At 46.2% G+C, this 17,893-nt stretch overlaps 1 protein-coding gene across 1 annotated transcript; it reads right to left on the bottom strand.

The window, feature by feature from the left end:
- Window positions 1-242: 242 nt before the first annotated feature.
- On the bottom strand, window positions 243-2,428 carry LOC134382476 (GSK-3-binding protein FRAT2-like). The gene is given in 2 exon segments (XM_063103037.1): window positions 243-1,731; window positions 1,733-2,428. Coding segments are annotated over 2 exon segments (774 nt in total). The 5' UTR covers window positions 2,324-2,428; the 3' UTR covers window positions 243-1,548.
- Between the last annotated feature and the right edge of the window lie 15,465 nt (window positions 2,429-17,893).

Below are 17,893 nucleotides of genomic sequence, written 5' to 3' on the forward strand. Positions count from 1 at the left end.
ATGCCTACCTAGCAGCTTCTAAAAATCTGGACTTCATTTTCTGATCTTGTGGAACAGCAACCCAGAAGCACTCAAGACTGCAGCTCTACTGGGATTCGGTGCTGCGTGGAGCTGGCCCCAGCCATTTGCCCAGGCCCCCCGAATTACCCCAAGTGCACTCTTCATTATTAAGGTATCCCTATGTGCTTTTCTCTCCCGCATATTCCCTCAAAAGCCAAACCATGCTCCAAAACAGAACAAAATTTATTCAGCAGACATTTTAATTAAGAAATCCTATAAATCAGGACCACCACGATTTCAGACACTCCGGTGCGAAGTGTACATCAATAGCTACATCTGGAGGATGAACAAGCCATTGAATTTTTTAAAAATTGGTTTAGCTACCTTAAAGTTTGGGGGTGGCACCTTACACAAGCGCCGTCAAGTTTCACAGGGCTAAAGCCAGCAGTTTCTCCTCTGGGAGAGTCACATTTTAGAAAGTTTCAGTCACTCACAAACAGCTGGCATGGCAGAAGGAAAACTGCGGGTGAGGACCCACGAAGGCTCATGCCCACGGCACCAGGGAGGGCCAGAACAGAGGAGAAAAACGTTCAGGACTCTCATCCATCCCTACAGATACCAGCAAGTGTGGCAGACACCAGAAAGGGTGAAATAAGAAAGCCCGGTTGGGAGGACAGGAAAAAGATTCAAGAGATTTATGACTGTTTCTGAGAAAGCTCGTGGCATGGCCAAGAGTGGCCTTACAGGAGGAGGAGGAAAAGTTCTGGAAAGAGGAAAGCACAGAAAAAGCAAACACACTCCGCACCCTTCCCTCTCTGCCTGTGTGTGTCCTCGGGAGACTCCAAGCAGTAGCAAAGCACAGACAGGGCTCTTCTCGGAGCGGAAGAAAACACACCCAGGGTGAGCGAGCTTTCCCAGGAGCCCCACAGCCTTCCACTTACAGCAAACCGTGACCTTGAATCACAAGTGGCAAGGTCAAGTCATTTACAAGTCCACATCCAAATCCAACTCTCCACCTTCCTCTGGTCCCCTAACTGGAGTTCATATCTCCCACCTCCACCAGCCACCGATTAGTTGGGAGGGAGGGAGCGATGGCAACCCACCCACCGCCAAGCTTTTACAGTCTTCTCCCCTCCGGAATTTCTTCGCACAGCAATTGTAGCACCACTTTCACTAAGCTCCTCCACCGGAAAACAACGAGAAAATGTACGCATGTCATTAGTTTTCAAGTATTGTCATAAAGCCCTCGCGATTCCTACCCTCCGAGCCCTATCTTTAAACAATCCAAGCACACACCGCCCCCAAGGGCTAAGTCAGGTACAAGTCGGTGCAAGTAGCTGCCATAGTTCTCCCAATGTATCCCAAGTCTTTGGCCCTGGACGGCCAGGGACATGCCCCCGCGGCACGGACGCGCCCCGCCCGTGCATTTCTCCACGCTTCCGTTTTCTCCGACAGCCTCGCCGAGGCGGGTAACTTCTCGGCATGAGGTTTCTCCCCACGCGCCTCCCCGCAGCCTAGGCGGTCGCTCCCAGGATGGCGACGGCGGCTTCAGGTCAGGGTTGATGATGGGGCGGGACGCGGCTGGGTCTGCGCAGCGGTCACCTCTTCCTCCTTCGGGAGGCCCGGGTCAGAGCAAGGTGCCCGAAGGCTGCAGGGCGACGGGGTCTGGTCCACTGCGGCCGCCACCAGGCCCAGGGGCGTCCGCGGGGCCCGTGGCTGCAACCGCAGCGACGGCTCGCTGGAGCCTCCGCACGGCCTCCTTGATGAGGTTTCCCGAGAGCACCAGCTGCTGCAGAAGCCGGTGCGGGTCGTCGTCGCCCGCGCGTGCCCCAGCTTGGGTCCATCGTCGTTGCTGCAGACGCCGGGAGGCGACGGCGCCCCGGAGCCATCCTCGCCGGCACGGCCCGGGCAGCGCGCTGGAGCCAGCGGCGAGCTCGGCCACGCAGTAGGGCGCAGCCCGGCCCCGCACACGGCCACGGTCCCCGAGGGCGCAGCGTACGGCCCCCGGGGGCGCCGGGCCCACCGCCTCGGCCGACGCGGGTGGCAGCAGCAGGGGCACGGCCGGGGACCGGGCCTTGTCCGCCGGCACCGCCGCCGGGGGCCGCGGGGGCTGCAGCGGCGGCCCCGGGGGCGCGTGCGGGGAGGCCGGGCTGTCCTGCGCCGCGTCCAGCTGCAGCGTCTCGCCGATCTGGGCCACCAGCCGGTCCACCTCGCCCGAGCCGCCCAGCGTCACCGACTCCTGCAGCAGGAGGAAGCTGTCGCTGTCCTCCTCCCCCTCCGCTTCCTCGCCGGCTTCCTCTTCCTCCTCCCTCCGGCACGGCATGGCCCCCGCCTGGGCTCCCGGAGCTCGGCGGGCGTCGCTGGCGGCTCGGCTGCCCGCGGGCTGGGAAGGCCACGGCAGAGCCGGGCGCGCGGCTGAGGCCGAAGCCGGGGCCGGGGCGGACGCGGACGCGGAAGCCGCAGCCCGCCGGGCACTCGAGCCGCGCGCCGCAGCCGCGGGAGCCGGAATCCTGCCGGCTCGGGTTGATTTGTAAACAATGGGTGACGTCGCCGGGCCCTACCACCCCGCCGGGGCGGGAGGTCGCTCGAGGAGGCGCCGGGGTGCGGGGCGTGGCGGGCTGCGCAGGGCCGCGGCCAGAGCCCTCTCGTGTCTGTGCTCGTCACCTGCCTATGAGGGGGTCCTAGGAGTGGGGGACAGCTCTCAGAGTGCCCCGGCCCGACGAGCAGTACAAGAAAATGGAGCCTCCGAGGTGGCCTGGGTTGGTTTCTCCCACTCACAGGCACACCCACCCACACACCCAACCCCTCCTCCTTCGTCGCTTCCTCCCTCCCCACGTGTCGCCAAGGCTGGGGCCCGCCCCCCCGGACGCACTCGCAGTCACCCAGACCCGGGCGTGGGGGGAGGGGCGGGCCCCGGCGGCCTGTCCGGCTTCGGAGAGGTGGGGGCGGGGAAAGGAGGAGGAAATTTGGGGTGTAGAGGGGCCACTTCAATGGCAGACAGAATCGGTCAGAGAAGAAGTCCCTGAGGCTTCCTCCTTCCCTAGGCTTCAAGCACCCTGGCACATCGCGAGAAAAGGACGCACCACCGCCTGGCTGAAGAAGAGTTGACTGCGTCTTTTTTGGGGGGGTGGGGGTTGAAATAGAAATATAGGGGATAGAAAATCATAATCACAGGACTCAAACATGGTTCATATTAAAACTTTTTTTTTTTTTGCCTTTCCAGCCTTTTTTCTGTAAAAGTATATTATACAAACAGGCACGCATACAATGTTACCTGTACGCACTTTTTCACTGGCCTTACATCAGAAACGTTTTTCGTGTCAGTGCAAGCACTTTGAAAACGTTTAATGATTACATAAGTTTCCGTAACATACCTGTACCCTGGATTATTAAACAATTCCTTTAACGTTTGCCTTTTGCCTAATTTCACTGTTGTAAATGAGTGTGTGACATCTTTTTATGCATAAAACTTTTCCACATTGGCGATTCTTTTGTTAAGAGCATATTTCCAGGAGTGGAATTTTAGGTCAAAGAATAGGGATATTTTAAGGTTTCTGTTGAATGTACACGAAATCACTTTCCAAGAGTTGGGTAAATGTACTCTCCTGTCATCAATATGTGAGCATACATTATTCATAGCACCTTCAAGTAATATTTGAGTATTGTCATTACATTTTTTTATGCCGACTTCATGGTGAAAGTGATATCTCCTTTAGTTTGCATATCTTTGATTTTATTTAGGAAGAGCAATTTTCTACGTATTTGTTAATCAACTGTACTTCCTTGTGCGTATGTGTGTGTGTGTGTGTGTGTGTGTGTGTGTGTGTGTGTGAATTGTCTGTCCCCTCATAAGTTTTTCTAATGGAGTTTTTGTTGTTGTTGTTGTTGTTGTTTTGGTTTTTTTAAAGATGACCGGTAAGGGGATCTTAACCCTTGACTTGGTGTTGTCAACACCACGCTCACCCAGTGAGAGAACCAGCCATCCCTATGTGGGATCCGAACCCAGGGCCTTGGTGTTATCAGCACCACACTCTCCTGAGTGAGCCACGGGGCCGGCCCTCTTACAGAATTTTTCTTGTTTATTTGCATGACTCTTCTAACATACCAGAGATTAACCCCTTTCTTTCATATTTTACTACAAATAGTTCAGGTTTTTTGTTGGCTCTGTATAGTCATTTTTTCCCAGTAAAACAAGAAATTTTAATGTACAGTAGTCAAATCAATAAAATCCCTTCCTTTGAGACTTCTAACACAAGGCTAAATTTAGAGTTTCCTTGTCTCCAGAAAGTTATTAAATATTCAGTTCTATTTTCTTTAGATTTTTCTAATGCCTTTATTTTTTTCAAATCCATCTGGGATTAATTTTGGTCTCTGGCGCAGGGAGATGATATGACATTAATTTTTTTTCTCTCAGAGAGCTTGCCAGCCAAGGCTGTATTTCTTCACTAGGACAGAGGTGTGTGGGTAGTATAAACACAAGCTGTCTGATGAGTTCCCAGTTGCTGGTTAAACTGGTGGTTGTGAGGATTGGGTGAGGCTGGGAATTATTTGATCAGACTGTTGTTCAAAAGAACCCTGAACAGGTTGTACAAAGACCCAGATTCAAGTCTCATTTCTGCCACATCCTGGGTGTGGGACTCCTGGCAAATGAGTTTACAAGTGTTTTCACTTGTAAAATGGAAAAAATAATCCCTGCTTTGCCTCCCTCTGAGGATTGTTTTCAGGATCAAATGAGATAATGGGAACGGGCTTTGTCTGGCATTATACAAATGTAATGTGGGATTAAGTCCAGTGATTTACTAACAGGGGCCTGGCTCAATTCCAGCGATTCCTCCAGGGAAACAGCTAATATATTAATGATAAGGTTCCCCGTTACAGCCCACTAAGTAAAACATTCCCTGAAGGCATTACTTCCTTGGACTTGCTGGGTACCTTGAATTCTGCCTCTTGTCTACCCTGATGTGGGATTGTTTAGGCCCTTCCTGAAGTTAGCAGAGAGGTTCCCAAGTCCCAAAGTGCGTCACCACAACTAGTTCTGCAGGTTTTAGTGATGGATCCTTTCCCAACAGGCAGCCTCCCTCCTCCGTCTCCATGGAGGGCTCTTCACACCCTTTACTGATGAGGATTGGAAGCCATTCCCCCACAGAGAAAGGGATTCTCATTTTCATTCTGATGGTATTTACTGGAGAACTTCAAGGGGACTGAAAATTAGGGGAGGGCTTATGGATTTCGGTAGCGTTAAAATGGTAATTTTTTTCTCCTCTCTGTAAGATGATGCCTGGCTGTAAGTAGAGAAAAGCAGTTTTATGCTCCATTGACTTTAAACATTAATGGGTCTGGCTTAGCTATTGTCTCTAACCCAGCATCCCTGGAAGTTGTTTTTGTCTTCCTGTCAGGGTAATTCCAATAGTGTTCTTAGTACTATAGGAAATGGAGCTTTGAGATGGCATCTTCTAAAAAAAATCTTCCCTTTGTAATGTTGCTTTTGTGTGGAGATGGCTATGTAAATATGCTGGGACTTGGATATTATACTACTCATTATAGAGATGAATTCATTACAGAAGACCAGCTTTATTTTCTGGGGGTGCTTCTCTGGAGAGCTCTGAGAGAGGAAAAGTGCTGTGCTGGACCAGTGGGAGGTAAAGAAGTGCCCTGGATTAGGAAGCAGAATACAAGATGCTAGAGAGCCTCAGATGCAATTAAAAGTAATGAGAGGGTATCAAAAAGGAAAGCAATGAGAGCTTGTGTGCCTGCACACTGGCTGCCTGCCTGGAAAGGACACTAACAGAGAGTATTCAGAATCACCCGTGGAAGAACACAGAATTCAAGGGGTTTCTGCATTCATGTAGACTGCATTGAAATTCTCCCAAGGAGTTTGCTTTCCACCTGGACCTTGTTTTAAGGTACCTGCATTAAGAGACACCAACTATGGCCAAATGGGATGAATATTAGGCTTGGTATCCCACCTGGATGGGGTCACTTCCTCTTTCTGTGCCTCTGATTCCTAATCTGTGAAATGGGGGATGATCCCTTCTTTATAAAATTGTTATATTACATAAGAATATGTTTGGAGGCTGGCCAGTTAGCTCATTTGGTTAGAGTGCAACCTTAAAATCACCAAGGTCACAGGTTCAGATCCCCATACTGGCCAGCCACCAAAAAATAAATAAAAAGAATACGTATGGGAGGGATCGTCTTGTGGACCCTGAGGGTGGTGTTGGAGTTAGGCTTTAGGAACCAGAAATACTCTTAGGGATGTTCACATTGAAAAAGGGCAAATTCTATGCTGTGGTCCATCAACAGATGAATGGATAAACCAATTGTGGTATTCCCATACAAGAGAATATTATTCAACCATAAAAGGAATGCAATATTGATTCATGCTACAACATGGATGAACTTCAAAGACATTATGCTAAGCAAAAGAAGCCAGACACAAAAGGTAACATGTTGTATGACTCCATTTATATGAAATATTGAGAACAGGTAAATCCATCGACATAGAAAGCAGATTAGCAGATTAGTAGTTCATTAGGGCTGGAGGGTGAGATTGGGGTAAAAGGGTGACTATTAATGAGTAAGGGGTTTTCTTTTGGGGTGATAAAACATTTTTGGAACTTGATAGAGGTGGTGGTTGCACAACATTGCGGGTGTACTAAATGCCACTGAAATGGCCACACTGTAAAATGGCTAATTTGGGGCTGGCCGGTTATTTCACTTGGTTAGAATGCAGTGCTGACAACACCAAGGTCAAGGCTTTGGATCCCCATACCAGCCAACTGCCAAACAAATAAAATAAATGGCTAATTTTATGTTCTATGAATTTCACCTAAAAACAAAATCCTATGCTCTGTCTGGTAATTGGTCCACTTCTTTCTTTCTTTGTAATTGGAACTGCAATCAATTTGCCGATATAAAAAAAAAAATCACATCTTCACTATATTTCAAATGCGATCTCATCTTTTTTGACTTTGAGGTCACGTTGAAAGTAACACACTTAAAGTATCAGAACACCTGATTCCCTCACTCCAGTTACACATTTTTTCTGGCTGAGGTAAACTGGGTTGTTTTGATCCAGCACAGAAGTGAATGTTGGTCAGTCCAGAGGCATCCAGGGGACCACAGTGGCCTGATGAAGATCTTCAGCAATCCTTCCCATCCCAAAGCTCTCTTCAGATCACCTGCTTCCTTTGTGTAAGGATGTAGGTTGGGAAAATGGATACAATACAATGCATAAAGGAAAGGGATTGTTTTTAAGAAAATTACTGTCTAAGTAATCATAATGAAAATTTGCCTTGGTCAGCCAGCTGCCAAAAAATAAAGTAAAATTTGCCTTGAACAAAACTATAGGTTCAGATAAGGGGTAAGTGGTTGGCAAGGGTTAAGGGGAAGGGAGGCGATGATGACAGAGGAGCACAGGGGCATCCATCAGGAAGTGATGGAACTGTCCCGCATCCAGACTGTGGTGACAGTTATGCCGGTATTTACAGGTCTTAAACCTCAGAACTGTACATCGAAACAACAAAACAAAGCAAACCATAAACACACACCCCCTGTATTGCTTACAGTGGTGGGTGTATGGGTGTATACCTTTGTCAAAACACAATGAATACTTAAAACGGGTGAATTAATTCTATGTAAAAATACCTCAATAAAGATGATTTTTAAAAATTTGTCTTGAGGACTGGCTGGTTACTCACTTAGTTAGAGCGCATGTTATAACACCAAGGTCAAGGGTTCTGATCCCGGTATTGGCCAACCACAAAACAAAACAAATTCGTCTTTGAACATGAAGGACCAAGCCAATGGATACTCTATGAGTCCTCCATAAATTACATCATGTGCAGAAATAAGGGAGATGAATAAGTGGGCCGCTGACTGTGCACCAGTCTGGGCCTCATGGGGAGAGAGACGTCCTGTAGGGTCACCACGCTTGGGACTCACCTTGAGAGACTGTAACCCCACCCATTCCATCACCCAATGCACTGAAGAGCACCTACACTGTCCCAGGCACTGTGCCAGCTTTTGAGGCCATAGCAAAAAACAATGGAGACAGACCTCATGAAGCTTAACAGTCTGTGGTGGGCAAAAAGCAGCCCTCCAAAGATGTCCACAGTCTGCTCCCTGGAACCTGTGAATATGTTACCTTACATGGCAAAAGGGACTTTGCAGATGTGATTAAGTTAAGGATTTAGAGATGGGGAGATTCTCCTGGATTTACAGGGGTCCTTATAAGAGGGAGGCAGAAGGTCAACATCAGAGGAGGAGGTTTGATGATGGCAGCAGAGGTTGGAATGATGCAATTGCTGGCTTTGAAGATGGAAGGGGCCATGAGCCAAGCACTGTAGGCAGCATCTAGAAGCTAGAAAAGGCAAAGAAATAGATTCTACCCTAGAGCCTCCAGAAAGGAACACAGCTCTGCTCACACTTTGATTTTAATCCAGTGAAACCCATTTTAGGTTTCTTACCACCAGAATTGTAAGATAATATTATTCTTTTCTTTTTTTTTTTTTTTTTTGGCAGTTGCCAGTACAGAAATTGAACAAGAACTGTAAGATAATTTTTGTTGTTTTAAGCCACTAACCTTTTGGGAATTGGATACAGCAGCAATAGGAAACTAATATGCAATCTAACACTGAAAAGTGTGTAAAATAAACAATGATTGCCAAGGTACAGGGTTCAATCCCTCTATCGGCCAGCTGCCAAAAAACCCCACAATGATTGTACCCTACCTTAAACATGGGTTATAAAAGGACCGGATACCAAGTGCCATGGTTCAACCAAGAAGGGACAACTCAACCCAATCATAATAAGTTATGAAATACTTCTGGTGAAAGTGATCCAGGCTGACTCAAGGATGGTGTGGCAAAGAGTGTCCACAACAACCCATTCATTCTTCCCCAGGAGCACAACTAGGACATGTGTCCCACTCACTTGCAGTTAAATGTGGCCATATGACTGACTTCTAGCCAGTGAAATGTGAGCAGAAATGATGCATGTTAACCTGTGAAAACCTCTCTCATATGCTCATCCAAGACTCTTTCCCATCTTTCCAACAGGGTGTCAGTACCCAGGACAATCTTGGAAGACACATGTAGAAGACAACACCCCAACCACCACCACCACCACCACCACCATGCAACAACTAGGGACAACTGGAGAGATTGTTATGAGAATATGAAACAACTTTATCGTGTTAAGCACTGAAATTTTTAGGTTTGTTACAGTATCTAGCATAACCCTTACTCATACAGGTGAGTAAAGGCTAACAGGGAAAAGAGAAGTAGGGACAGAGTAGCATGTCTAGGCCACTTAAAAAAGGTTCCACATGGCTGGTACATAATGTCTGAGGCAGGTTACAAAGGGGGTGTGTGAAGGATGGGGTGAGGGGTGGGCTGCACTAGTAAACACAGGGCCAGGTCACTGAGTGCCAGTGGGCAAGGAGACCTGATTTGCATTTTAAGAACAGTACCCCCAGAGGAGCCAGGGCTCAGGGGACTTCCCCAGAGGAGGCAAACCCCAAAGAAGTGAGCATAGAGGCCAGACACCAGTTTCAGACTGAAGGTAAAATTGCAGTGTCTGCTTGGGTGCAGCCCGGCACCTGGCTTCTGATGAGCCACAGCCCTGGTGAGTCACTGCTGGCCTTCATTCCAAGCAGTCTCCACGTTCTGTTTCCCAGGTCGCACAGATCCTCTATTTCACAGGATCTTAGGGAGTTTCTCCTAGAAAGGCCAGGCCACTTCAATTAGGCCATTCTAAGTGTCCCTCTGGTTTCTTGGGGGAGAGAAGGAGCAGGCGACTCCACACATCTGTAGACCCCAATGTGCAAGTCCACTTGAGGCCTTCCCTTTCCCATTTCAGATTCCTGCAGGTGGACAGCGAAGATCTCATCCACAGAGGAACCACATGACCTCATCTGGGAAAACATAAGCCCCGACCACCTACCTGCCCATTTGGAAATACAGATCTGAGTACACAGAGTTCATTCTTACCTATGTCCCTAGGCCTTGTTAGCTGTCTGTGGCCCACAGCTTCCCTGCACCATCCTGACCAACTTTGTTTTTGGGCTGCTGGGCAGTACAGGAATTGAACTCTGGACACTGGTGTTATCAGCACCATGAGCCAAGCAACTGAGCTAACCGGACAGCCCCTGACCAACTTTAGAAGGGAGCACAGGGTTGGGCGTCAGGAGACTTGGGTCCTAGTCCTGGTTTCTCCAGCACCTGGATGCTGGAGCAGCAGTTCCCCCTCTGGGCCTCAGGGTTCCCATCTGTAAAACAAGGGACTCAGTTGGTTAGTGTGGTGGTGTAACACCAGAGTCAAGGGTTCGGATACCCATAATGGCCAGCTGCCAAAAATCAACCAATCAGTCAAGGGGTTTGAACTCAATACCTAAAGCTCCCCTGGCTCTAGGTGCTGACATCTGCCCCATGATTTCTAGTCCTTCCTCATATTCCTCTCACAGCCAGCCCCGAGAAAGCCGACAGGAACACAGAGAGACTTCCCTGTGCTTCTTCCTGTTTCCTCCTCTATAAAATGGACATAGTTAAGCACCCAGCCCAGGAGCTCATCCAATCAGGAGGCAGAACCTGCTGGCAGCCCAGTCTCAAGGGAACCACTGCTCCTGCCTCCTAACACAGGCCTTCTGAACACATGCTTCTAGAACTATCAGCCCTGATTGGGGTTCATTCTTTTCTCTCTTCTACTGTGGGTTTTAATGTTTTCTTTTCTTGCTGTATATTTGGCTTTTATTATATAAATTTGTAGATGTAGATGGACTATACATTTAAATAAAGAAAACTGTTATCTCCTAAAATGAACAAACAAATTCAAAGGTTTGTTAATAAGAATTTAGATTATAACACCTAAAGTTTATTTGTATTAATTTTGTGCCAGGTATTGAGCTTAGTGCTTTACATGTGTGTTTCATTTTATCCTCAAAACAAATGTATAAGTTAAATATTATTATCTCTGGGAAACTGAGGCATAGAGACATAGAGAAGTAAAGTAACCAGCCCAAGCTCACACAGCTAGCAATTGGACTGGACTTAGGGTGAACAAATCTCCCAATTTGCCTGGGACTCTTCTTTTAGCACTGGAAGTCCTAAAATTTCCTGGGAAATCCACCACCACCACCCCCAGTCCTGCAAACCCAGACAGTTGGTCACCCTAACTCAGCTGTTCTCAATTGGGGGCAATTTTGGCGATGATAGTTACTATAATAATGATAATAATTATTATTTGTATTACTATTACTACCAGATCATTTTTTTAACCTCTCACCACTCCCCACTCCTTACCACCACAATATCCCTAAGCCCTCGGGAGGGCCCCAAACACTGGCACTTCTGGATACTGCTCTTCTTAAAATGTAAATCAGGTCGCCTTGTCTACCTGCACTCACGACCTGGCCCTGTGTTTACCGTGCAGCTCACCCCTCACCCTATCCTTCACACACCCCCGTTGTAACCGATCCCAGACATTACATACCAGCATATTCAACCTTTCCAAGTATAATTTGCTCTGCCAAACCACTTCCCATGCATGCAGGAGGAGAAAAGGAGTTAACTCAATTAGGGAGTAGCCAGGGTGAGGGGTGCCTATATTTTATTTTTAACCAGAACCCACTTTTCTGGCTAGGCCAGTGCTTGAGAGCTGAGCCTGCCCTATCCCACCCATGAAGCCCTTGCCAGGAGAATGCTGGCTGCACAGGAAGGGCAAAAAAGGCTGAATAAATCCATGAGGAATTCCTCTAAACCACTGCTGCTGAGTGTTTGGTGCTTTCCTTTAAACCCGGATCCTTTTTTTTGTTTTAAAAGATGACGGGTAAGGGGATCTTAACCCTTGACTTAGTGTTGTCAGCACCACGCTCTCCCAAGTGAGCTAACCAGTCACCCCTATATAGGAATCTGAACCCATGGCCTTGGTGTTATCAGCACCACACTCTCCATGCCCACACTCTCCCATGCCCATGGGCCGGCCCCTAAACCGGGATCCTTAAAGGGACTTTTTCTTTCTCTTTTCTGAGCAATGAAAGTACACTGCACATAAAATCATTTTTAAAAGTTGTTGTTTAGTGGTTTCTGCACAAAGGGAAAATCCTCTAAAAGGTAAACAGCCCTAAACAAGTGAAAAGTAGGAATTTCGGGGCCAAGCGTCCTTAAGTAGCGAGTGGACCCTGCCCTGCAGAAGTGGTTCCAAGCCTCAAAAAATGAAACAGGATTACCATATGATCCAGCAATTCCACTTCTGGGTGTATATATATATATATGTGTGTGTGTGTGTGTGTATATATATATATATATATATATATAAGAATTGAAAGCAGGGACTCAAACAGATATTTATACACCTATGTTCATAGCAGCATTATTCACAGTAGCCAAAAGGCGGAAGCAACCCAGGTATCCATCAACAAACGAATGGATAAACAAAATTTGGTATATACATGTAGTGGAATATTATTCAGATTTTAAAATAATTGAATTATGATACATGCTACAATATGAACGAAACTTGAAATATTATGCTAAGTGAATGAAGCTGGGCACAAAAGTCCACATATAAGATTCCATTTATATGGAAAGTTCAGAATAGGCAAATCCACAGGTATGGAAGATAGATTAGTGGTTGCCAGGAGCTGTAGTAAAGGGGAAATAAGGGACAGGGAATGGCGTATTAAGGTGTACAGGTTTTCTTTTTGAGGTAACAGGAATATTCCGGAATTAGGTAGAGGTGATCATTGTACAATGTCGTGAATATACTGAAAATTACTGAATTGTACGCTTTTTTTTTTTTGATGGCTGGCTGGTACATCTGAATGCACACTTTAAAAGGGCAAATTTTAGGGCCGGCCCATGGCTCACTTTGGAGAGTGTGGTGCAGATAATACCAAGTCAAAGGTTAAGATCCCCTTACCAGTCATCTTTATAAAAAAAAAAGGGGGGGGGCAAATTTTAGGGTACATGAATTATATCTCAATAAAGCCGTTATTTAAAAAAGATACCAATAAGAAAATAAAACACCATAAAATAATTAATGTAAAATTGGGCAAAAGATATTAACAGACATTTCACTAAAAAAGATATATAAATGGCTAATAAGTACACAAAAAGATGCTTGATATCACTAGTCATTAGGGAAATGGAAATTAAACCACAATGAGATTCCACTGTGCACCCACTGGAAGGCTATTAAAAAAACAGGCAATATCAACTATTGGCAAGGATGTGGAGAAATAGTGACCCTCATACATTGCTGGTGGGAATGTAAAATGGTGCAGTTACTTTGGAAAATAGTTTGGCAGTTTCTTAAAGGGTTAAACATAAACTTACTGTATGACTCAGTAATTCCATTCACAGGACTCTACTCAAGAGAAATGGAAACATACATCCAAACAAAGATTTGCATGTGAATGTTCATAGCAGCATTAGTCATAGCTTAAAACTGGAAACAATCCAAATGTCCATCAGCTGGTGAGTGGATAACAAAATGTGTTTGTTTATATCCACACAATGGACTACTATTCAGCAATTCAAAAAAATGAATAACACCATGATCAAGGATTGGGATTCCCATACTGGCCAGCTGCCAAAAAACAAAGCAAAACAAAACACATGAAAAAAAAAATGAACTACTGATACATGCTACAACATGAATGAACCTCAAAAACACCATAATGACTGAAACAAGCCAGACACAAAAAACTACATACTATATGACTCCATTTATATGAAATATCTAGAAAAGGGAAATTTAGAGAGACAGAAAGCAGACCAGTGACTGCCTGAGGCTGAGGGTGGGAATAGAGAGTAACAATAAACAGACATGGGGTCAATTTTTGGTTTTGTTTGAAATTTTTTGGAGGGGCCACTTTTTGAGGTGATGGAAATGTTCTAAAGCTGAAGGTTGGTGATGGCTGCACAATCTATAACTTTACTAAAAGTCATAGAATTGTACACTTACAATGGGTGAATTTTATAGTGTATCAATAAAGCTGTTAAAAAGTGTTTTAAGGAAATTTATTGTTTCAATAAAGGAAAACTCTAGAGCTGTGATGTTAGTTTGGCAGTCTCCAGCCACACAGGGCTACTGAGCACTTGAAATGTCGCTAGTCCAAATGGAGATGTGCTATTAAGTATAAAATATACAATGGCTTTTATAGACTTAGCATGGATAACAAAATGTAAGATATATATATATATATAATATTTTACATTATTATATGTTGAAATGATAATATTTTGGATACATTAGGTTAAATAAAATATTATAAAAATTAAATTCACCTTTTTCTTTTTACTTTTTTAATATGGCTACTAGAAAGCTGAACTTTGCATAGATGACTGGCATTATATTTCTATTGGACAGTGATGCTATAGAGTTCGGTCTAGCTTCAGATGAACCTTCATATAGCAGCTTAATCATGTCACCAAAGACCCAGCTTCTTTCTAGTTCTCTACTTGGCCTTCCATGGTGTCAGTTTCATCCTGTAGCTGGCTACCCTCACTGAAGCAGCCAGCAGTGCTTAGAGGGACATGCTTCCTTATCCAAGAGCAGAGAGTCTATGGACCAGCATCTTTTTCAGAAGGACTGAGATTTGCCCACTAGACTGACATAGGTCACATGCTTACTCCAGAGCCAATCCCGTGGACAGGACAGACTCCATAGACACTTCATGTGCGCTACACCTAGAGCTAGTGTGGGGTCTGCACCTCCAGTATCATATTTTACCTGGACTGAAATCAAGAGTGTTGGGGTGCTGGCCAGTTAGCTCGCTTGGTAGAATGTTGTGCTGATAACACCAAGGTCCTCATACTGGCCAGCCACCACCAAAAAATTTTAAAAAGGGTTGGGGAGGGAAAAGTGGATGCTGGGGAAGCAACCAAGAAATGATCCCTATTGAGAAAAAGACAAAAAATAATACAGTGGGGGCTGTTCTTCATTGTTTCTGCTTTTTCTTACTCATGCTTTACTGTCTCCGAGCAGATCCGGCTATCTTTGATGGAATATTGGACATAGTATTTGAAAAATGTTTGTAGAAATAATTTGGGACCCAGGATGATGTTGCCATCCTCCACAGAGGACTTCTGTTTGTTTCTGCCAGGCACCTGGGGACATTAGCTGTCCAGAACCACCTTACTCCAAGAACTAGCTTTGAGATTTCCAAGCCACCCAGATGACAGGATGGTAGTTTGCAAGTCTGTGTGACACGCCTCAGAGATTTACCCTTACTCCTAGGTTGTGGTCCCTTAGAGTCCTGGCCTACAGTGGGTAGGGTATGTATGTGGAGGTGGTGTTTTTTTTCTGGCAGCTGACCGGTACACGGATCAAACCCTGGATCTTGGTGTTACCACCACCAGGCTCTAACCAACTGAGTTAACCAGTCAACCCATGTGTGTGTTTAATTTACTTGGGTCTCCACTCTCGGTAGTTCCCAGACTCTACCTTTTGTCCCTTTTGCCTCATGAGGCCACCAAAAGTGTACTTCAGCCTCACAACAGCCTCTCCCTAATTTGCACTCCCCAGCCCCTCCCACCCCCAGGCAAAAGTTTCTCTTTTGCAGGGCTCACCTCTCTGGCTCCCTCTCATCTGCCCCTGAATCTCTGTCAGGTAATTCCTCACCATCCTATTAGCTCTTCGTTGCTTTTTTTTTTTTTTTTTTTTTTGTCGTTTTTTCGTGACCGGCACTCAGCCAGTGAGTGCACCGGTCATTCCTATATAGGATCCGAACCCGCGGCGGGAGCGTCGCCGCGCTCCCAGCGCAGCACTCTACCGAGTGCACCACGGGCTCGGCCCTCGTTGCTTTTAAGAAAGTTTTGTTCGTCTTTTTTAATGTTTCATCCTACTATTTTTTAGTTGAACTTCAGAGAGAAGTTTGGATTGAACTGCCTAGTTCACAGAACTCCTCACCAGTGACATCCATATTACTAAATCCAGTAATCCTCATCTTACACCTCTCAGCAGATCCGATGCAGTTAATAACCCCCTTTTCCATGAAACATCATTTTCACTTATCTTCCAAGACACCTCTTCTGCTGTTTTTGTTTTGTGTTTTCTTTTCTTTCTTTTTTTCAGTGGCTGGCCGGTGAGGGGATCCAAACCCTTGACGTGGTCTTACCAATTCAGCTAAACGGCCAGCCCCCTTGTTTGTATTTTCTACTCACTAGCAGTTATTCCTTTATCTGCTCTTACTGCTGGACATTTCCAAGCTCAGGCCTTAGATATGCTCTCCTCTCTGTCTACACTCACTCACTTGTTGATATCCCAGTATTTGCTAGAAATGCGTGAGCACACACACGTGCATGCACATGACTCCCACATGCACACACCAGCCTGGAGCTCTCCTCTGAGTTGCAGCTTCGTATATCCAGCTGCCCTAGATCCTCCGTCTCCACTTGGATGTTTACCAGCCACCTCAAACTCAATACATCTAAAACTGAACTCCTGACTTTCCTGCCCCCAAATGCTCCATCTGCAGTTTCCCCATCTCAGTGAGTTAATGGCCACTCCATGCTTCCAGTTGCCCATCCTCGATTCCTCTCTTCCTCTCACACCCCACATCCAATCTTTCAGCAAATCCTGTGGTCGCTAGCTTGAAAATATATCCAGAACCCAACCACCTCCCATCACCCCACTGCAAACACCCTGGTCTCTTGCTTGGATAATTGACTAATCTCCTAATTGGCCTCCCTGCTTCTGCGCTTGCTCCTCTACAGTCTATTTTCCACACAGCAATACAGTGATTTTTGAAAAACCCAAGTCAGATAATGTGACCCCTATGGTCATATTCACGTTCACATTCATGTTCACCCCTTCTGGTGGCTTCCCTTTCTACTGAAAGGAAAAGGCACAGTCCTTACAGGGTTGTACAAGGACTGTGGTGTACAAGGCCCCACACCGCCTGGCCCCTGTTCACTTCCTGATCACATCTCCTACCATTCTCCTTCTCACTCTCTCACTTCCAGCTGCTTTTCCTAGAACACCAAGAACATGCCACCTCAGGGCCTTTGCACTTGCTACTTCCTCCACCTAAGGAGTTATCTAAAGGCTCAATTCCTCGCTTCTTTCAAGTCTTTAACCACCTTCTCTGATCATCCAATTTAAAGTTGAAACCATCCCTCTCTCCCATCCAGCACTCCTTATCGCCTTTTCTACTTCATATTTCTTCTTAACACTTATCACCATCTAACATGCTAAAATGATGTATTTATTTAATCTCCCCATGAAGGCTTGGGATTCTGTTTGCTTTGTTCAGTGCCTAGCTCCGTGCCTGACACACAGGAGGCAACAATAAACATGTGTGGTTGACTGATTGAATGAATGGTGTCCAGCCTTGGTGGTCTAGTACATGAGGGGTCTTCTCTCTACAGATGATCCCTCCACTAACAGCACTGAACTTCAGGTTGCAGTGTTCATACCACTTACAGCCACTTCTCACCACAGCAACCCCCAGCACCACCCCACCTCAGCCTAATGTACCATCCCCTTGTCTGGATGCTAACGGCAGCTTCCTAGCAGGTCTCTTCACTTCCTCTTGCCCTATTCTAATCCATCACCCACACAACAGCCAGTGGTCTTTAAAAAAAAAAAAGAAAGAAAATAGGATCAGGTCAGTCTCCTATGAACACACTCCCCCACCCCACCCCCAATTTGAGTTAGGACATTTCAGGGCTCCTTGAGAACCTCCACCACCAGCCTCTCCAGCCTGGCCACCCTCACTCTCCTCCTTGCACCCCTGATTGGACTACCCTGGACCACTGTTGGCTCTTTTCTACACCAGGGCCTCTGCACATGCTGTTCTTTAGTCTGGAACATTCTTTCTCTCCTTCTTTGCCTGCAGCAGCATGGCCCCAAAGTGGAGGAACTTTAGCAGCACTGCCTACCACCCCCA

The sequence above is a fragment of the Cynocephalus volans genome, chromosome 7 (genome assembly GCF_027409185.1).
Source record: "Cynocephalus volans isolate mCynVol1 chromosome 7, mCynVol1.pri, whole genome shotgun sequence".
NCBI lineage: Eukaryota > Metazoa > Chordata > Mammalia > Dermoptera > Cynocephalidae > Cynocephalus > Cynocephalus volans.